This window comes from Poromitra crassiceps (genome assembly GCF_964638095.1).
Source record: "Poromitra crassiceps genome assembly, chromosome: 11".
Taxonomy (NCBI): Eukaryota; Metazoa; Chordata; class Actinopteri; order Beryciformes; family Melamphaidae; genus Poromitra; species Poromitra crassiceps.
This window is the reverse complement of record NC_139643.1, coordinates 51,045,272-51,067,771: the sequence shown is the minus strand read 5'-3', so window position 1 is coordinate 51,067,771 and position 22,500 is coordinate 51,045,272. Positions and strand designations below refer to the sequence as shown.

The 22,500-nt window shown below is 44.9% G+C and overlaps 1 protein-coding gene across 1 annotated transcript in view; it reads right to left on the bottom strand.

Annotated features, from left to right (window-relative positions):
- gabbr1b (gamma-aminobutyric acid (GABA) B receptor, 1b) overlaps positions 1 to 22,500 on the bottom strand; it is a gene marked incomplete at both ends in the record, with an annotated part of 129,572 nt that overhangs the window by 531 nt on the left and 106,541 nt on the right. The window contains 8 exons of the mRNA XM_083646800.1: positions 1,058 to 1,201; positions 2,151 to 2,279; positions 7,990 to 8,117; positions 9,866 to 9,959; positions 10,271 to 10,378; positions 12,099 to 12,215; positions 13,999 to 14,131; positions 19,746 to 19,896. Of these exons, the coding sequence (XP_083502926.1) occupies positions 1,058 to 1,201; positions 2,151 to 2,279; positions 7,990 to 8,117; positions 9,866 to 9,959; positions 10,271 to 10,378; positions 12,099 to 12,215; positions 13,999 to 14,131; positions 19,746 to 19,896 (1,004 nt within the window). The remainder of the gene's footprint in view (positions 1 to 1,057; positions 1,202 to 2,150; positions 2,280 to 7,989; positions 8,118 to 9,865; positions 9,960 to 10,270; positions 10,379 to 12,098; positions 12,216 to 13,998; positions 14,132 to 19,745; positions 19,897 to 22,500) is intronic.

Sequence of the window (22,500 nt, the reverse complement as noted above, 5' to 3'; positions counted from 1 at the left end):
AGTGACATTATTCAATTTTGTTCAAGGGGAGGCACATGTGTTCCATCTAAATGTGGATTCACACTCATGTTCAGTAGCGTAGGCTAATGTACAGTAACTCAGCACTCGGACTTGGACTCAGGTAATGGTTAATAATTGATATTAATCGTATTTCATGCCTCACCTGATCCATTTCCTTTGCTCTTCATTGTCACACAAATACTGGAAACCGCCATCAACGCTGTGTTTAAACGCTCTGAGCATTAACAGACCACACATCTTCTTCGTAGCGTCCATGTTTTGGCGCTGGTTGCTATGGTTTCCATATTCTAAAGCATTCCGACACTACAGGCACATGAACACCCGACTGGCCAACTCGGAAAATCAAATCTTCCGAGAAGCACATGAACGCACAGTAACAATACCACTGGTGTGAGATGGAAAGGTCAAAGGTCAGGTCATACCAAAGTAATTGCTTTATTCACCTTATGTAGCCACGCCCATTTGACCCGGTTGTGTGGTCGTGTGACGACCACACAACTCCGGCTAAAAAAAAGAAAAAGAAAAAGGCCGGCTGCTCCAATATCATCGAACTAATAATTTAGCCAATTGTATATAACATACGAAATAAAAGCAACCGGCAATGTCTAAGAATGCAACGCCATGTAACTGGCTCGTTAATTCTCGCATTTCAGGGAATTACGTTAACATCTGCGGGTCTTATAGACGTAAGTGGATCACGCTGCGCTCGGAGGAGAGAAAACCATCTGAAGCTTTCTTTGTTGGAGTCCAGGTATGTTTTACAAGAAAGTGCTCGTCATTGTCGACGATAACGTTATCTGACCTGGCTTGCTTGCTGTGTACCGAGCTCAAAGTAGTAGGCAACTCTCTTCTTCTGACGTTCTTTTGTATTTCGCGCCATGACCAGCGGAGGTGTTAACACAACCCGGAAGAATTTGGCCCACCTCCGCGTATGAACATAAGGTGAATTTACAACCTTTTTTGCATGTCCTCCCTCCCTCTCTCTCATCCTCCCTGTCTGAAGCAGAAATGTCCAAAATGGAGACAGCCTCCTGACCTCCTGGATGATCTTCTGCAGCTCCTGGTTCTCTCTCTCCAGTTGTCTGGACTTCTCCTCATCGTTGTTGTTGGTGGACGAGCCGGTCTTCATCGTCTCCTGGGCGTCCGACTGCCACTCGCCCCGCGTGATCAGGCGGCGCATCTGAAAATCACACACACCTCCATTCACTACACTCATTCCTTAACCTAAACCTAATCTGAACTAATTCCTTAACCTAAACCTAATCTGAACTCATTCCTTAACCTAAACCTAATCTGAACTCATTCCTTAACCTAAACCTAATCTGAACTCATCCCTTAACCTAAACCTAATCTGAACTCATTCCTTAACCTAAACCTAATCTGAACTCATTCCTTAACCTAAACCTAATCTGAACTCATTCCTTAACCTAAACCTAATCTGAACTCAATCCTTAACCTAAACCTAATCAGAACTCAATCCTTAACCTAAACCTAATCTGAACTCATTCCTTAACCTAAACCTAATCTGAACTCATTCCTTAACCTAAACCTAATCTGAACTCATTCCTTAACCTAAACCTAATCTGAACTCACAGGGCCGTGCAGAGAGACCTTTAGAGGGGCAGGTGCTCAATGTTAAAAGGGGACAGATGCAGACCTGCCAAGTACTTACATTTTGAAAAGTTAAATTGAAGGACTATAAGCACCCTAAGGACCTTGTATGAACCGTGTGAGAGGAGGACTATAAGCACTCTAAGGACCTTGTATGAACCCTGTGAGAGGAGGACTATAAGCACCCTAAGGACCTTGTATGAAGCCTGTGAGGAGGACTATAAGCACTCTAAGGACCTTGTATGAACCCTGTGAGAGGAGGACTATAAGCACCCTAAGGACCTTGTATGAAGCCTGTGAGAGGAGGACTATAAGCACCCTAAGGACCTTGTATGAAGCCTGTGAGAGGAGGACTATAAGCACCCTAAGGACCTTGTATGAAGCCTGTGAGAGGAGGACTATAAGCACTCTAAGGACGTTGTATGAACCCTGTGAGAGGAGGACTATAAGCACTCTAAGGACCTTGTATGAACCCTGTGAGAGGCCGAGAGAAGGACAGTGATTTGGGGTGTTGTCACCTTGGGGACGAAGAGGACCACCAGGGTGATGTAGACGGAGAAGACGATGGCCAGGGAGGCGAAGGCGAAGGAGGCATCCTGCTGGGAGGACAGGATCATGGTGACCGGAGCTGTGATCATACACAACACCTGAGACAGAGGCAAGCACACACACAACATATCAGTTACAACCAGTTATTAACCACCTCAACTAGGCTGGGCTGAGGAAATATCACATGTCACCATTTCACCAGAAATGTCCATGTGTTGCTTAGAACACAACTGTACAACTTATTAAAACGTAGAAACCTATCATCTATTAGTGGTAGGATAGTAAAAAAAATATGATAATAATAATCAAGTGGGTTCCCTTTTTCACAATCAGCCTATTTTGGAATGAGCAAATTAAAACATAGGCATTGTTTCCACCATTGCTTGAATAGTGAGATCAAATTTCTAGGCTGTTAAAAATAATAATTACGGTATTATCATAGCCTAGAAATGTGATTTGGAAGAAAAAAGATAATATTGTATATCGTAATACTTTGGCGGGACAGTTATTGCGATATAAAACTTGGGATACCGCTCCAAGTTAACAGCTGCTGACAGAAAAATACTCAAATATTCGGACATTCAAATATAAATTTTTTAATGCTTACATTCAAATTTAAAAATAAGTATCCCATCATTAATATAAATTTATATTAATTAATGTATTTTTTTTGTTATTATGACATCACTGCAGACATTCAAATAATCGTGGAAAACTTCAATAGTATTTGAATTTGAAAAAAAATATATATATTTGGTACAGCCCTACTAGCTACTGACAGGAAAGAGATGTCTACGTTCCCAATACAACCAGCCCTACTTGAACATACCAGCTGCTGACAGTAAAGAGATGGTAATACTGAGGAAAACGTAAATATTGTAAATGAAGCAGTAACATTTGGGCAACTGTGTAGTATTTTTACCTGTCCTCCCCTTTTATTATCCTACATATCTAAATACAGGGGGGGTATTATAATTCATTTAGATGGAACAGTCAAATTGTTATTGAATGTTATATTGGTGATACTTTCTGTTTAATTACTAGGTGTCATCTGTTAATGGCGATACTATTGCCTGATGGATAGGCTTTGTTTCCATCATGCCAATAAAGCAGATTTAAATTGATTTGCATTAAGGAGAATGGGGCGAGGGGGAGGAGGGAGGGAGGAGATGGAAGGAATATGAGGGGTGGAGGAGTGAGGGACAATATGAGGGGTGGAGGATTGAGGGACAGACTGAGGGGTGGAGGAGTGAGGGACAGACTGAGGGGTGGAGGAGTGAGGGACAATATGAGGGGTGGAGGAGTGAGGGACAGACTGAGGGGTGGAGGAGTGAGAGACAGAGATTGAGAACACAAAGCAGCCTGATCGGCAGAATAAAATGTCAAAATTTAATTAAATAAATAAATAAATAATTTAATTAATTAATTAAATAAAATGTCTGCACTCCACAGATAGAATAGATAGAATATCATGTTTCTGAACCAAAAATATCTTTCATATTGTTTCTACATAGTGTTTATTAACGTTATACACATCACACGCAATTTAAAAGCAATTCAATATAGGCCTAATAATACATAACAAAAAGCTTATACTGTTTTTGATTGAATATAGCGAATGAAACTTGGGAAACTAAAATCATAAGAATAATGCCCATTTTCTGGTGAATTAATTTTGTTTATCATAGTTTCCAAATCCTGCCTTGAAGAAATATCACTAAATGTGGAGAATCTGTCAATACCGCTATCTAATTTGATAGATGCATCAAAAACTAAAATTAAACTTGCATATCAAGGTGAAAAGATGATTTATATGATTGGCCGGAAATGTTATTTCTCCTGACAAAAAAGCTTTAGCATTTCCCTGCACTTGCTATTTTGGGGGTGGATCTGCTCCCCTAGTGTGACATATGGTTAGGGGTGGCTGTGGCTCAAGAGGTAAAGCGGGTCGTCCACTAATCAGAAGGTCGGTGGTTCGATTGCCGCCTCCTCCAGTCCGCATTGCCAAAGTGTCTTTTGGCAAGATTGTGGCAGCACCCTGCGTGGTAGCTCAGTGTGTGAATGGGTGAATGTATGCAGGTAGCTCACTGCCATCAGTGTGTGAATGGGTGAATGTAGGCATGTGTTGTAAAGCACTTTGAGTGTAGTCGGTAGACTGCTACCCTCAGGGAGGAGATACAGGGTCCCAAGAGCACGCACAAATCGCTTGAGGGACAGTTTCTTCTCACAGGCCACGAGACTCCTTTACATATACAAATAGTGTAGTAGCTGTACTGTACCGCACTGTAGATGCTACCATTATGTATGACTAATGTTCAATAGTATGTTTAATTAGGTATACGCTATTTGCACCTAACAGAATGTTATTATGTTTAATTATGTTTAAAGTATGTTCATGCCATTTGCACTATGGGCAGTGAATACGCCACTGTCTGTGGCGTGTCTTACTGCTCTATTGACTGTTGTAACGGAGCCTACAGCACAAGAATTTCACACGTGATACCTGTACTACGGAGTGACAATAAAAATCTTGAATCTTGAATCTTGAAGAAAAGCGATATATAAATGCAGTCCTAACCTATTGTAGACTGTTTTGCTGTGGCCACCTTTCGGGCCCATTGGGTTTCTTCTATAAATAGATGGTACCGAGCATAATGACATGAGCAGATGGTGCTGCTGGCCTGGGATCAGTTTCATTTGTCTCACAGAGAGAGGGGCGTCCGGCGGGCCACCGTTCATCACAAGCAGACCAAGAAGAAGTGTACACAGCATTAAACATCATATGCAGATTTTTCCATGAACCAATTTGCAATTCTCCCACTCAGCTGAAGCTTCAATTGGGTTCAGCACATAATGGATAATCCTCTGAGATGAATTAAAATACAATGATGGAAATGAGAAACGCGCCATATTGAAGGTGCTGTTGATTAAAAGACCTCTCTCAGTGTGTGCGTTTCTCTGAACCGACGGGCTGAAAAGAGATTGGCATTTCAAAGCGGCACCACACTTGTGTTTTTGAATGGTCACGCTGAGTGACCAATGCACTCCCATTTGTCCAGTGAAATTCAGCCACCTTTGTTTTTGAAGAGCACTGGAGGGGTGATGATGTCCAGAGGTGCTCAGCCTCAGGAGTCGTCAGGACAGAGATGATGTCCAGAGGTGCTCAGCCTCAGGAGTCATCAGGACAGAGATGATGTCCAGAGGTGCTCAGCCTCAGGAGGCGTCAGGACAGAGGAGCTCCTTCAGCAGAGCGGGAGGTGATGATGTCCAGAGGTGCTCAGCCTCAGGAGTCGTCAGGACAGAGATGATGTCCAGAGGTGCTCCTCAGCCTCAGGAGTCATCAGGACAGAGATGATGTCCAGAGGTGCTCCTCAGCCTCAGGAGTCATCAGGACAGAGGAGCTCCTTCAGCAGAGCGGGAGGTGATGATGTCCAGAGGTGCTCAGCCTCAGGAGTCGTCAGGACAGAGGAGCTTCTTCATGATGTCCAGAGGTGCTCAGCCTCAGGAGTCGTCAGGACAGAGGAGCTTCTTCATGATGTCCAGAGGTGCTCAGCCTCAGGAGGCGTCAGGACAGAGGAGCTTCTTCAGCAGAGCGGGAGGTGAAGGCACAGAGGGCAGCACAACTCTGTCTGCTGAGCGATCCCAAGTCAAACACCAAAGTCTGCAGACTAAAGATCTTTTCAGATCAGATGCAAATCATTTGTGTGAATAAATCGCACATCAATGGGAAAAAAATCAAACCCGTCGCCTCACAGCTAGAAGGTCCTGGGTTCGATTCCCACCTGGGACTCTGTGAGCGCTGAAGGAGTGCGTGCCCGTCCGCATGTCCTCGAGTGCCCGCCGCCCGGGTGGGGTCGTCAAAATGGTCTTTCTGTGTGGAGTTTGCATGTTCTCCCCGTGCCCCCTGGCTGGGGTTTCCTTCATATAGGAACCCCTTCACCAAAACATGCAATATCCTGGTCGCTGAAGTGGTGCCTCCTCTGGTCGTTAAGGGCGCCTGTTGGAGGGAGGGGAACTGGTTGGAATAGCGTGATCCTCCCACGTGCTATGTTCTACCAGTGAAGCTTCCCTGGTGTCAGGTGAAAAGAAGCGGCTGGCTAACTGCCCATGTCTGGGAGGAAGCATGGAGCCAGTTTCGGGTCTCCCCAGATCGGCAGAGGGAGGAGCAGCAACCAGGATAAATAAATTAAATTAGCACTAATGGGGAATAAAAATGGGATAAATAAAAAATCAAACCCATATATCTCTATGAGCCTATCAACACCAACTTCCGTATTCCTTTCCTTCTTTCTTAACACAGCTGTTTCACTATATTAGCTGCCACTCAACTGACAAACCAACCTGCTACATCGTGCTCAGCTCTCCAAATGCAGAAAGTGTCTTCTATAGCTGCAGTGTGGAGTCAATAGAGTCAACAGAGATCCTGCATTATCGCTGTTAGGACGTGAGTCAATAGAGTCAACAGAGATCCTGCATTATCGCTGTTAGGACGTGAGTCAATAGAGTCAACAGAGATCCTGCATTATCGCTGTTAGGACGTGAGTCAATAGAGTCAACAGAGATCCTGCATTATCGCTGTTAGGACGTGTTCTATAGCTGCAGTGTGGAGTCAATAGAGTCAACAGAGATCCTGCATTATCGCTGTTAGGACGTGTTCTATAGCTGCAGTGTGGAGTCAATAGAGTCAACAGAGATCCTGCATTATCACTGTTAGGACGTTAGGACGTTAGGACGTTAGGACGTTAGGACGTTAGGACGTTAGGACGTGCCGCACATAAGCCAGCTTTGTCTTTTCACACAGGAAGTGATTTCTAAGCTTTTATACAGCAAGGCGGCTTTCCACAAGGAAAGGAGGCGTGACCTTCTATCGTTGCCATGGAGATGTGAACACTGACCATTTTGAAATCTGAAAATCTGCACTGCGTGTTGACCGTTGAGCAATCAACGATTGAAAACTATCAAGTTACTCTTTACCGTTACAACACAGGCCAGTTCCGAGGAATTGTGGAATTCTATATTTTTCATGAACATTTTCACAACGGGAGTCTGTCAGGGTACAGAGTACAGAGTACAGAGCTGCTACATCGCCAAATGATAATGTGCGCATATAGATGCATTATAAAACGACGAGATGGATTTGAGATTGTAAAATATAGAGGAATTCCATAAGCGGAACGCACAAAAGGCGAGACTGCAATAACGTTGACTAGCGATTCCTGCCCACCCTTTGAGCATCGGAGGGAAAACGTGAAGCTCATTCATAAAATGACAGCTGTGATTTTTCTGAATGAGTTTTCTGCCTTTTACACAGACGTGGATTCATTCCATTCTGCACTGGCAGAATGCAAGGCGGATCAAAATGACTCCCCATTCCGTGTTGTGCCTTTTATACAGGAGGCGAGGTGTAACGACGCCGCAATGAGCTGTGTCAAAGATGCTAATGTAATAATAATGTAATGACAGCAGCACCTTGAGAAATTGTATGTTGTAAAAATACTGGCAGAATGTGAAAAATGTGAAATTAAATCCATGGATTTGGTGTGTATCTGACTCAGCGCTGTCCAGGAGAAACCTGGAGTCCATTCATGCTGCCAAGTCTGAATCCATGCTTAGCAACAACCCCAGGAGCTTAGCTCCCCCCGACCAAACTGCGGGAAAAACAAACACACACACACACGCACGCACGCACGCACGCACGCACGCACGCACGCACACACACACACACACACACACACACACACACACACACACACACACACACACAAACACACACACACACACACACACAGAGTTGAAGGTGCGACTCACAGCGACGTTATAGATGGCCATGCCGACGGCGCGGTGGTCGTTGATCTTCTCGGTGGAGACGGACTTGGTCTCATAGGCCAGAAAGATGCCGAGCAGCAGCAGCAGCCCCTTATAGCCGTACACCACACCTGGGAGGAGAAACAATACGGCCGCTATGAACAACCACGTGTATAACCATACGAGATTTATTTCCCCCCATGATGGCGAACCCGCCCATCTCTGCCTCTGATTGGCTGACTACACTCTGACTGCACTTGGCTGCTCTGGCCTGCTTTCCAGGCGAGCCAGAGCCATCTGAAACAAGCCTACACACCACTTGCAAGTAGTCGTGTGTTTGCTGGACAATAATACGTCGTCAGCGAATGCAAAACAACCATTAAATCAACAAGCATGAGATGGCAGATGGCAGCATATAAAATCAAAGGTTATGAGATCATACTTCATAGCCTATAGTTGAACTTGCAATTGCAAACCGTATAATTGTGAGTTATTTACTTATTGCACAGACATGAATGTGTATTTTTCTTGTCACTCTAAATTTCATCACTTTGTTTCCTCTAATTATTTATTCAATTCAAATGTCACTCTACAATAAGCTGAATTAAAGTTCACTATACATGCGTATTGACACTACTTTTTTTTTATCACTATATGACCCTTGATCGATTCTCATTAATCTTTTATATATATTTTTTGAATATTTGTCTAGGCTATAGGCTACAAACGTGCACTATCAGAGTAGCAGCAGCCTTATAAACCATAGACCAGACTATAAAAACACATAAACACACAGTGCAGTCTTTCCTGCACGCTAACAAGGAAAACTGCTGTCTGTCTCTGACCTATAGAGCCTGGTGACGCCAGGTTACTGACCACAGACTGTAGAAAGAGATGCAGCATAGCCAAGCCAATGTGATTGGATGAACAACATTTGATGCTAGGCTAATGGTTAACCAAGACGTTACCTATCATACAGCCAGTCCTACAGCCTCTTAGCTGGACAGATAGAGCTTCCATATATAAATTGAAGAGAGCAGGGGAAAGTAGCCCCCCCTGCCGTACTCCATTACCAACGCCGAAGGGGGTGGTTGCCCCATTTGACCGTGTTCTGGTTGGCATAGCAGTATGCCAGGATGCATATTATGCTGCCAGGCACACCTCTTTGACTAAATTCTAAAAACAGCTTATGATGATTGACTCGGTCAAAAGCCTTGGAGGCATCAATAAAACCAACTTAAACAGAGGAGTTCTGCCTTTTGTATGCTTCAACAACTTCCTCCAAGGCATACATAAATCAGTGCTATGCTTTGAATCTTTGGCCTTGAAGCCAAATTGGCTGTCAGAGGTAAAAAATAAACAAACTTAAATTATCTAGTAAAACCATTTCCAAGACCTTGGATACCAAGATCTAATCCACATGCTTTGTTATCGGCCAGCTGTAAGATGGCTTGGTATACTTCTTTAGCTGTAACAGACACTACATCACCATTCACTATATACAGTATATATATATATATATATATATATATATATATATATATATATATATATATATATATATATATATATATATATATATATATAAAATAAAAAAGATGAATGCTTGCAGTGATTGGCTGCGAGCAAAACATAAAATAATATTTTTTTCTAGATCTGTGTACAAAAAGGATCGAACGCAGGTATCGTTTGACTGCAGAAGTTTCGATACTACTTGGTACTGAGTTATTTCAGTCAATACATTAAAGGTATCGAGTAGCCTACTGATATCCAGCCACAGTTTTCACAGTTTTAATTTTAAGATAAGGACAAATAAAGAGAGAGAGCGACAGACAGGCAGAGGGAGTGATGGAGGGAGGGAGGGGGATGCTCCTCTCACCCAGCCAGGTGTTCATCTTCTCTGAGCTGCAGTGCTCCAGCAAGGGCTGGATCAAAACATCCAGGTCTCCTTTGGGGGCTTCTCTGGTGAACTTCTGCTCTCGCACGCACGCAGGCGCACGCACGCACGCACACGCACACGCACACACACACACACACACACACACACACACACACACACACACACACACACAGATAGAGGACGTTTAACACAAACACACTACAACTCTCCCAGCAAACATATGGGATGGAATTCATTTAATTTGAAACGATATGGCTGAGGCGAGTCTGTACTTTCATCAGTTTGCTGCTCTTTGTATTTTTCACATCCTGAGTGAGTGAGTGATTGGGATGAAACAGTAAATGCAAAGAAACATGGTTGAGTGGATGAAGGAGTTGATGCTACCTCCACTGTGATGTGCAGTGGATCCATAATCTGCCAGATCATGAGGGAGAGGATGTCCACGGCGAGCAGGACGCCCACGGTGGCGTAGAGCTTCCACGGGTCCAGGTGCTGCAGGGGGAAGAGGGGGGGGGGGGGGGGAACAGGGGGGGGGGAGGCGGTCACTGTCTGCGCTGCACGACCAGGCAGGGATCAGCAACATGCCCAAATCCTCTCTTTGTGATTGTGTGAGGGAGGCAGGGATTTATGAAGGCAGAAATAGACATAATAGACTAAGCTGGAGGAGAAAACAATGATCCATCACTAACGGAGGACAATTCAATCTGGCCTCCACGCACCGGGCCGTGACGGCAAGAGAGACAGAGAGGCGGTACTGAAGCGCCAGCAGCGCGCCACGACCCGATCAATATAAATAAAGGGCTTCTTTTATGTATTCCAGTAAAAGACAGAGACAATTCTGTGAGCTGCAGGTCCAACACGATAAAACCAGTATTGATTTGGTTGCATTATCCCCCGGGATCAACGCGCCGCGGCTAGCTTGCTAACGTGAGCGTGCAGAGAGATACAAAGGCAGCAGTGGGAACTGTACACAATCATCTCCGCTGTTCATCAACAGATACTCTCAGCCAATCAGCATCGCGATACACAACGAATGTGTGCAATTTGCCAAGCGTATATATAGCCTATATATATAGAGCCTTCTGTGCAACAAAATACAATTGACCCTTATCCACTTGAAATAGGATGCATTTGTCCCACATTTTTCCGCAGCATCTTATCCCTGCTCAAATATGCTAATCCTGGTTGTAGAATGTTCTCATACTGTAAGAATTGATCTCAAGTTGGTGATAAAATCCACTGCCCCTGCTGGGAGGATATTACAGTGACAATCACAGCACAACACATGATGACAAGAGCATCTACACTGCCCCCTGCTGGGAGGATATTACAGTGACACTTACAGCACAACACATGACAGGAGCATCTAGCAAGTGTTCTCATTAGGCAGAGCATCTCCATTGTAAATGTTTGGTGGTGAAGCAGCACCTCCCTACAGAGAGGGGGGGCTACACATGAACTCAATCAGTTTTGACACGACCCTAGATCATATAATCCCCCTGATAGCCTCTCGCCAAACTAAGGAGATTCATACATATTCAGTAATGGGCTGTCTCTCCTTGCCTGGAGGAGGTCTCTCGTCTCACAGCTGGAGCGTCCACTTTACGCTGATGTCTGACATGTCCTTCCACACAGATGGGTAAGGCAGGGGATGGCCCACAGGGGAAGGCAGGGGATGACCCACAGGGGGAAGCCCGGTCCCACTGGGACCAGTTGGAAAGGTTCAGCGCTCGGCCACGACAGATAGATGCTACACAAAATGCTCAGGATCAAGCCACGGTCCAGCGATCTCTGTGGACTGACTATAGAACGACTGCAGGGGTGAGAGGAAATGATGACATTCCTTTGGGAAAGACATTATTTTTCAGGACATATAGGGCGGCCTTGAAGGGGATAATGATTAAGTAAAGCTCAAGGTGAAGTTCATTGGTCTCCTGGAAGGCAAATCCATCTCGCCAAATCCATAATTCTCCTCCGCCAGGTTTCCCACACCTTCTCAAACATCAAATCCATGGTCTTTTTTAAGGACTTTCCAGCCCAATTCTGTCAAATTCAAGGACCCAACACTTGTACAAAATATCTCAATTCTAAATTCAATGACCCATATCTATTTAGGACTATTTTCAAAATCAAGTCCTAGATTCCCCCCCCCCTCAAATTCACAAACTTTCAAAGATTTCAAGGACCCGTGGGATCCCTGCTTGGTACTGACCTTCCTCTTGTCCTTCTTCTCCTCCTTCTTGGTGAAGACCGTGTGGACCCACCAGATCTTGGTGAACATGCTGCCGTAGGCCAGGCTGAAGCCCAGGCCCAGCAGCCACAGGCGGAACTGCCAGGAGACAAGACATCAAACACCTCGTCGTCACAAGACATCCAACCCCTCATCATTCAACAGATTATTATTAATCTCAGTCACTCGCCCATTAAGCATTGAGTTTAATAGCTTTTTCCAAAATGACCTTGGAGATGACCGACTGCAAGGCCCCTATCTTCTCCTTATGCAATCCTGTCATTCTGTAATGCCTCAGTGATATATATATATATATATATATATATACTGGACGGGAATTTCTGTTTCTGGGCTGCAGGGCGTCATGTGACTTGCAATACCTAGTTTGGCCACCACGTTCAATTTGCTTCACGGCTATTCCTGGGGGGGCTTGCCTTCATCAGGCGGTAGCACAACAAACGTTCTTAATGCACAAGACCACAGCTAATATGCATTTGGTTTGGGCTCAAAATTCATTATTTGCTTGAAGAACGCCCTGGAACTGCAACGCCCAACCAAAGAGCAACACATGCCTCATCACACAGAAAGCCCCGATCCGCTCGTCTCTGACATTTTCTTTGGCTGTTTTGGAGATTCAAATTGTGACATTTGTGTTGTGGAACAGGCTGTCCTCACCTGGAAACAGTACACATGTCTGGTGAAGCACCCTGCACCTGACCATATTGCGTGGTGTACAGTAAGGGCCTGTGTCCACCTGGCGTCTTTTCCTCAGGTCCAGCGTCTATTTTCAATTGTTTCCAATGGGAGGAGAGCGTATGCGAGCGCACACGGACGTGTAGAGAAAGTGCAGAGCGCCCAGCGTCTTTTTTCAGCGTTTTTGTGCGCCGACTCCCAGCGCTTCCAGCTGAAAATATTTTAACTTTTCAGAAAGACGCTGGTGTCGGCTGCTCCTTTTCTGGTAACTAATCATATGGAAAAACTATCGCAACAGAGACAGAACGGCTCAATTGTGGGAGCAGATCGGCTAGACACTTAATATTTCTGGTGAGTGTTGTGCTTACTGCTTTTAATAGCGTAGCCTACCTGTGTTGTTAGCTTGCTAGCTGTCAGCTATCAAGCTGAACTAACGTTACTTGCAGACTGCTTCCTTGTATATTGTGCGCTGGGATCAGCGTTCCCCAGCGCACTCCCAGCTTTTAACGTCGGAAAAAGAAGCTAGGTGGACACAGGCCCTAAGAGTCCACGCTGACATGTTGTCAGAACATTGTTTGATGATGATGTACTGTAGGAGTCCACGCTGCCTTGTTTCAGTACAGATCAGCATTGAGGATTTTGGGCTACCAGGAGCTTTTATCCATGTGTGTGAATCCAGTCCATCTACATGTAGTATTAGCCTGTTATTCTAACAATGAAGCTTGTTTACAGTGGTGTTCATTTTGTTAACAAAAACTATGATGTTGTCGACTACCTTTCCCCCCCCTGACCTTGGAGTTTGAGTTGCTCCTGTCTGGCCACAGATACAGTCAGACAGATACAGTCAGACAGATACAGTCTGATACAGTCAGACAGATACAGTCTGATACAGTCAGACAGATACAGTCGAGTAAGTAGAGTGTACCTGGCAGATGATTGGTTGTCAGTGTACCTGGCAGATGATTGGTTGTTAGAGTGTACCTGGCAGATGATTGGTTGTTAGAGTGTACCTGGTAGATGATTGGTTGTTAGAGTGTACCTGGCAGATGATTGGTTGTCAGAGTGTACCTGGCAGATGATTGGTTGTCAGAGTGTACCTGGCAGATGATTGGTTGTCAGAGTGTACCTGGCAGATGATTGGTTGTCAGAGTGTACGTGGCAGATGATTGGTTGTTAGAGTGTACAGTACCTGGCAGACGACGGGGAACTGCTTCCTGTGGACGTGCAGGCCGTCGATGCCCAGAGGGAAGACAGCAGCCAGAGCCATCATGCAGCCCACTGCTGTCATGTTGTTCAGGTACGGCTGGGAGTTCTGGATGTACCTGTAACACAATGTGCTGTTACAGATGTACCTGCAACACAATGTGCTGTTACAGATGTACCTGTAACACAATGTGCTGTTACAGATGTACCTGTAACACAATGTGCTGTTACAGATGTACCTGTAACACAATGTGCTGTTACAGATGAACCTGCAACACAATGTGCTGTTACAGATGTACCTGTAACACAATGTGCTGTTACAGATGTACCTGTAACACAATGTGCTGTTACAGATGTACCTGTAACACAATGTGCTGTTACAGATGTACCTGCAACACAATGTGCTGTTACAGATGTACCTGTAACACAATGTGCTGTTACAGATGTACCTGTAACACAATGTGCTGTTACAGATGTACCTGTAACACAATGTGCTGTTACAGATGTACCTGTAACACAATGTGCTGTTACAGATGTACCTGCAACACAATGTGCTGTTACAGATGTACCTGCAACACAATGTGCTGTTACAGATGTACAGTACCTGCAACACAATGTGCTGTTACAGATGTACCTGCAACACAATGTGCTGTTACAGATGTACAGTACCTGCAACACAATGTGCTGTTACAGATGTACCTGCAACACAATGTGCTGTTACAGATGTACAGTACCTGCAACACAATGTGCTGTTACAGATGTACCTGCAACACAATGTGCTGTTACAGATGTACCTGTAACACAATGTGCTGTTACAGATGTACCTGTAACACAATGTGCTGTTACAGATGTACCTGTAACACAATGTGCTGTTACAGATGTACCTGCAACACAATGTGCTGTTACAGATGTACCTGTAACACAATGTGCTGTTACAGATGTACAGTACCTGCAACACAATGTGCTGTTACAGATGTACCTGTAACACAATGTGCTGTTACAGATGAACCTGCAACACAATGTGCTGTTACAGATGTACCTGTAACACAATGTGCTGTTACAGATGTACCTGCAACACAATGTGCTGTTACAGATGTACCTGCAACACAATGTGCTGTTACAGATGTACCTGTAACACAATGTGCTGTTACAGATGTACAGTACCTGCAACACAATGTGCTGTTACAGATGTACCTGTAACACAATGTGCTGTTACAGATGTACCTGCAACACAATGTGCTGTTACAGATGTACCTGCAACACAATGTGCTGTTACATATGTACCTGCAACACAATGTGCTGTTACAGATGTACCTGCAACACAATGTGCTGTTACATATGTACCTGCAACACAATGTGCTGTTACAGATGTACCTGCAACACAATGTGCTGTTACAGATGTACCTGTAACACAATGTGCTGTTACATAATGTACCTGTAACACAATGTGCTGTTACATAATGTACCTGTAACACAATGTGCTGTTACAGATGTACCTGCAACACAATGTGCTGTTACAGATGTACCTGTAACACAATGTGCTGTTACAGATGTACCTGTAACACAATGTGCTGTTACAGATGTACCTGTAACACAATGTGCTGTTACAGATGTACCTGCAACACAATGTGCTGTTACAGATGTACCTGCAACACAATGTGCTGTTACAGATGTACAGTACCTGCAACACAATGTGCTGTTACAGATGTACCTGTAACACAATGTGCTGTTACAGATGTACCTGCAACACAATGTGCTGTTACAGATGTACCTGTAACACAATGTGCTGTTACAGATGTACCTGCAACACAATGTGCTGTTACAGATGTACAGTACCTGCAACACAATGTGCTGTTACAGATGTACCTGTAACACAATGTGCTGTTACAGATGTACCTGCAACACAATGTGCTGTTACAGATGTACCTGTAACACAATGTGCTGTTACAGATGTACCTGCAACACAATGTGCTGTTACAGATGTACCTGCAACACAATGTGCTGTTACAGATGTACCTGCAACACAATGTGCTGTTACAGATGTACCTGCAACACAATGTGCTGTTACAGATGTACCTGCAACACAATGTGCTGTTACAGATGTACCTGCAACACAATGTGCTGTTATAGATGTACCTGCAACACAATGTGCTGTTACAGTTGTCTTCAATAGTACCTTCATTGATTACTTAACTTGGGATACTCTTGTTCCCTATTGTTGGATAACAACTAGGGATGTCAATTTTCGGTTAATTTCACTTTCGATTAACCGACGCTAATAATCGATTAACCTATCGGTTAATTCATAATTTTTTAATATAATTTTTTTTTTTTTTTTTTTTTGTCTATTTACTCAATGAACTCATGCCCAAACAAGGCGTGTCTATTTAGATGCTGAAATGTTAATGCTTTTTGTGTTAGAATTTCTAACACAAAAAGCATTAACAAGCATTAACAAAAAGCATCAACATTTCAACACAAATTCTTTTTGTGTTAGAATTTGTAACACAAAAAGCATTAACATTTCAGCATCTAAATAGACACGCCTTGTTTGGGCATGAGCTCATTGAGTAAATAGACCAAAAAAAAAAAAAAAAAAAAAAAAAAAAAAAAAAAAAAAATTTTTAATATTAACTGATAGACCGACAGCAATAACCGAACAACGACGTTAGCGACGGTTAATCGATTAACGGTTAACCGTTGACATCCCTAATAACAACATTGTGCGGAGGTAAGGTACATTTTTATTGTGATTGATAACGTGTATGTAGCTTGAGACCATTTTTAACCGATGCCTGCAGTTGACTCAGGGGTTGCTACGGCGAGACTCAGTCTGAAGAATGAAGGCTAGTCTAGGCTAGCTAGCGTCGTGGCTAAGCTAATGTTAGCTAGCTCTCCAGTCAAATCCTCTCACCAAACAATGTTCTAAAAGTAACGTTTGACATATTTGCGACTTTTACATTATCCACACAAGACTGTATTGTATGAATTAACATTAGCAGACATCCGCACAAGATTGCGTCAGCTAATTCCTAGCTGACGCCGTTCCTAGCAAGCCGTTTTCACCGTTAGAAAGACACAGACTCACACAGACAGAAATTCCTGCTTTATCTGTGTTTCTGGCCACGGAACCGCCTTGGTTGAGTCAATAACAGTTGATATACACACACACACACACACACACACACACACACACACACACACACACACACACACACACACACAGCTCCTGGCTGCCTATCATCGTCATGCTGTTTGAGACAGACTGTCACCAGGTTCAGGATATGAGCTGTCTGTCAGGAATGCAAACCAAGTCTGGATTTAGCCGTCAGCCCAGGTCTCAATATGCTTTTTTGGAGGCACTCTGAACATACTGTGAATATTACATAGATCTATTCTGAATCTGTTTTGCAGCCGGGGCACAGAGTGCAGCTGGCCCCTCTGGAGAGCTCCATGTGTGAGACAGAGGTGTGCTCCTCCATGTGTGAGACAGAGGTGTGCTCCTCCATGTGTGAGACAGAGGTGTGCTCCTCCATGTGTGAGACAGAGGTGAGCTCCTCCATGTGAGAGACAGAGGTGTGCTCCTCCATGTGAGAGACAGAGGTGTGCTCCTCCATGTGTGAGACAGAGGTGTGCTCCTCCATGTGAGAGACAGAGGTGTGCTCCTCCATGTGTGAGACAGAGGTGTGCTCCTCCATGTGAGAGACAGAGGTGTGCTCCTCCATGTGTGAGACAGAGGTGTGCTCCTCCATGTGTGAGACAGAGGTGTGCTCCTCCATGTGTGAGACAGAGGTGTGCTCCTCCATGTGAGAGACAGAGGTGTGCTCCTCCATGTGTGAGACAGAGGTGAGCTCCTCCATGTGTGAGACAGAGGTGTGCTCCTCCATGTGAGAGACAGAGGTGTGCTCCTCCATGTGAGAGACAGAGGTGTGCTCCTCCATGTGTGAGACAGAGGTGAGCTCCTCCATGTGTGAGACAGAGGTGTGCTCCTCCATGTGTGAGACAGAGGTGTGCTCCTCCATGTGAGAGACAGAGGTGTGCTCCTCCATGTGTGAGACAGAGGTGTGCTCCTCCATGTGTGAGACAGAGGTGTGCTCCTCCATGTGAGAGACAGAGGTGTGCTCCTCCATGTGAGAGACAGAGGTGTGCTCCTCCATGTGAGAGACAGAGGTGTGCTCCTCCATGTGTGAGACAGAGGTGTGCTCCTCCATGTGTGAGACAGAGGTGTGTGAGACAGAGGTGTGCTCCTCCATGTGTGAGACAGAGGTGAGCTCCTCCATGTGTGAGACAGAGGTGAGCTCCTCCATGTGTGAGACAGAGGTGAGCTCCTCCATGTGTGAGACAGAGGTGTGCTCCTCCATGTGTGAGACAGAGGTGTGCTCCTCCATGTGTGAGACAGAGGTGTGCTCCTCCATGTGAGAGACAGAGGTGTGCTCCTCCATGTGAGAGACAGAGGTGTGCTCCTCCATGTGAGAGACAGAGGTGTGCTCCTCCATGTGTGAGACAGAGGTGTGCTCCTCCATGTGTGAGACAGAGGTGTGCTCCTCCATGTGTGAGACAGAGGTGAGCTCCTCCATGTGAGAGACAGAGGTGTGCTCCTCCATGTGTGAGACAGAGGTGTGCTCCTCCATGTGAGAGACAGAGGTGTGCTCCTCCATGTGTGAGACAGAGGTGTGCTCCTCCATGTGAGAGACAGAGGTGTGCTCCTCCATGTGTGAGACAGAGGTGTGCTCCTCCATGTGAGAGACAGAGGTGTGCTCCTCCATGTGAGAGACAGAGGTGAGCTCCTCCATGTGTGAGACAGAGGTGTGCTCCTCCATGTGAGAGACAGAGGTGTGCTCCTCCATGTGTGAGACAGAGGTGTGCTCCTCCATGTGTGAGACAGAGGTGAGCTCCTCCATGTGTGAGACAGAGGTGAGCTCCTCCATGTGTGAGACAGAGGTGTGCTCCTCCATGTGAGAGACAGAGGTGTGCTCCTCCATGTGTGAGACAGAGGTGAGCTCCTCCATGTGTGAGACAGAGGTGTGCTCCTCCATGTGAGAGACAGAGGTGAGCTCCTCCATGTGTGAGACAGAGGTGTGCTCCTCCATGTGTGAGACAGAGGTGTGTGAGACAGAGGTGTGCTCCTCCATGTGTGAGACAGAGGTGTGCTCCTCCATGTGTGAGACAGAGGTGTGCTCCTCCATGTGTGAGACAGAGGTGTGCTCCTCCATGTGTGAGACAGAGGTGAGTAGGGCTGTCACTTTTCATTCGAAATTCGAATGCAACTTCGAATGTGGGGGAGGGGTTCGTGTTCGATATGTAAATTGACTGTTCAAATTTCTTTTTTATTATTATTATTATTATTTTTTTTATTTTTTTTTATGAACCAAAATTAACCAACTGCTGCTTGCTGGTAATGTTAATCCCATGTCAGAAAAAGTCTCCAGATTTGTCACGTTAGTCTCTTCTGAGAAAGATTGTCTCCAGGGTCTGAAAAGTTGTCTCGAGTTGGATGCAGCCAAGTTTGTGAGGCAGTGTTGTGACTGTGAGCGTCCAAGCTAACACATCGGGCTGATGCCCGGTGGCCTGGACTGAAAAAAAAAAAAAAAAAAAAAATTATTAACCAAAAAACTTTGAATATATTCGAACGAATTTCGGCCAATTAAAGTTTGTTCGAACTTTATTTTGGGAAAAAGTGACAGCCCTAGAGGTGAGCTCCTCCATGTGTGAGACAGAGGTGTGCTCCTTTACCTGACATTGCTGTTGTAGATGTTGAAAGTGAGGCAGACGATTCCCAGGAGGATCCCCAGCCCGGCGAAGACGGACACGGACACAAAGAGCTTCTGGGACAGGTAGCGGAACTCCTCGATGACCACCGTCTGGTCGGCGGGAGGCCCCGGGCCTGAGGAGAGGAGGACGAGGAGGAAGAGGAGGAGGGAGGAGAAGAAGAAGACAGAGAGGTCAGGTGACTTGTGAGTTAATAGAGCAGAAAACCTAAATCAGTGCCGTGTGCAGCCATGCCTCCGCCTCCAAAGTCCCGATTAGCATTTCCACTCAATCCCTCCCACTTAGTGTGTGGCTCCTCCCACGATACGATACGATACGATACGATACGATATACTTTATTGTCAGTTCACACTGAAATTTGTCTTGCAAGACAGCGGCAGTCCCATGCACAAACACATGACAAAGAGAACAAAACCAAAAAATACAAAGATACATACACACATACAGCACACAGAGAGCACTGGTCACTGCTCCACTGACCCTCGGCCATGTTCTTGATTAAGCCTCAGGATCGACTGATGTATAAAGGACTTTCTTAGTCTGACCTTCTTGAAAGTTGGAATTAGGTATCTCCTGCCAGAGGGCAGGAGTTCATATTCTTCATGTAACACATGATTAGTGTTTGAGGCAATATTTCTGGCTAACCTCAATACACTGTTGACATATGTAGACTCAAATAGACTATGCAGTGGTTTACCTACAATTTTTGAACAAATATTCATCTGTCTAAGTAGTTGTGATTTTAAGGTAACAGACAGGCATCCATACCAGGTGGTACTGCAGTACTGTAAAACACTCATAATCACTGAGGTAAAAAATAATAGAAGAATCTGTTTACTAGCACCAAAAGATCTTAATCGGCGAAGAAAGTATAGTCTTTGCTTCGTTTTTTTACACAGAGAGTCTACGTGGTCTTTCCATGACAGCAGGTGGTCTATTGTTACTCCTAGGTATGTGAAGGAGCATACCTGCTTGATCTGTTCGTTATGGATCGTAACAGAGGTGCTGTGTGTGTCAGGTGGAGACCCAAAAACAATCTCTGCTGTCTTTTTTGCATTGATTAAGAGAGCGTTGTTATCGCTCCACTCCACCACCTTATTTACTCTATGTTGGTGCAGTCCAGGGTCGCTAGAGCTATCAAGCAGAGAGATCAAAACTGTATCATCAGAATACTTTAGAATATATTGATCTGGTGTGGTACGACACTCAGATAAACATTCCACAGTGCGACAGTCGTCGGTGTAGAAAGTGAAAAGAAAAGCTGAGCTTACGCTGCCCTGGGGAGCACCACCATTAGTACGGTAGTTATTAGTGTGTGGCTCGATGAGCAGGGTTCATTTAGCGTTCAGATCACAATCAGTGCACTAACGGGCATGAGGACAGGCCCAGGACAGCACCCAGGACAGGGCCCAGGACAGGGCCCAGGACAGGGCCCAGGACAGGGCCCAGGACCGAGGGAAACTACTGACACTTGGTTCATTTCATTCATTGACCTTTATTTTGTCTCATTCATGAGCCTCCAGTGGTTTGATTTGGGGCCATGAGGCTCAGACAAACAAGGCTATAAAAATGAGAGAGATGCTAGCTGCCTTCTGCCTTCTGCACGTCTGTTGTGCAAAATGAAAATGTGCAACTATTGCCTGCAATGTAAATGATATTGCTCTGCTGAGACCTTTTATCCAAACCCTCCACTGGAGGGATTTGGAGCGCTCTGAAATAAAAAGCTGTGAGCCTTCTCTGACCAAAATATCTTTTTCCACAAGTGATTGTAAAAATATGACTGACCCTCCCCGAACAAATGTTCTATGCTTGTGAAACAATGTTCAGTGTCAATAAAGTCATAGGCAGCGCGACGGCATCACGCATGGCTCAAAATCAGGCAACTAAAGCACACAAACAGCTTGACTTGCACTATGAGATGAAATAAAATATTGAATTAGGATGCATATTAAGCCCCAAATTATTACAATGATCACCGGTGTGGCCAAATTGAGATAGCGCAGTAATGCTAGAATAACGTTTTCCATTCCTTCTTCACACAGAACGCTCACCTCTATTTTGGTCAAGGCAGCTAGTGCAGCTCTCATGCAGACACGCACTGCACGTCCACAACAAAACAACCAGAGTTTGTGTTTTTGCGTTCCATAACACACAGAATAGGCTACTGCTTATTGCAAAGTTGCCAAGCGTTTAGCAATATACAGTACAGGTGTTACAGGAATACACAAGTTCATATTCTCGGCTTGTAGCCTGTGATTCAGGGGCTGTAACGGAGATAAAAGTCGCTGGATGAGATGAGCCGAACTATTTTTTTTTTTTTTTTAATGACGCGCAGGAGGAGACACGCTTCAATGCGCAGATGAATTATCATCAAAGTTGATCTGATACTGTCACCATCCAGCGCTGATCCAACACTCCACTTTCCCCTCTGACATATATTCAGATGTTAAAAGGCAGAAGAAAGCTCTTCCTCTGAGGATCATGGATTGTGATTTCAGATGTGTGACTCTGGCTGTCAGTCAGGCATTTGATGTTGTTTCCATCCAGCAGCAGCATGAGATGTTATGAGAGAGAAATGAAAAGCTCACTAAATTAACACATTCCAATCGATGTGGGCAAGCAGGAAGTGGCCTGAGCTGACTGACAACAAAGGGAGAGATGGAGACGGACAGAGACTAGATATAATATAGACAGCAGAGTGAAGCAGACGAGGGGCGAG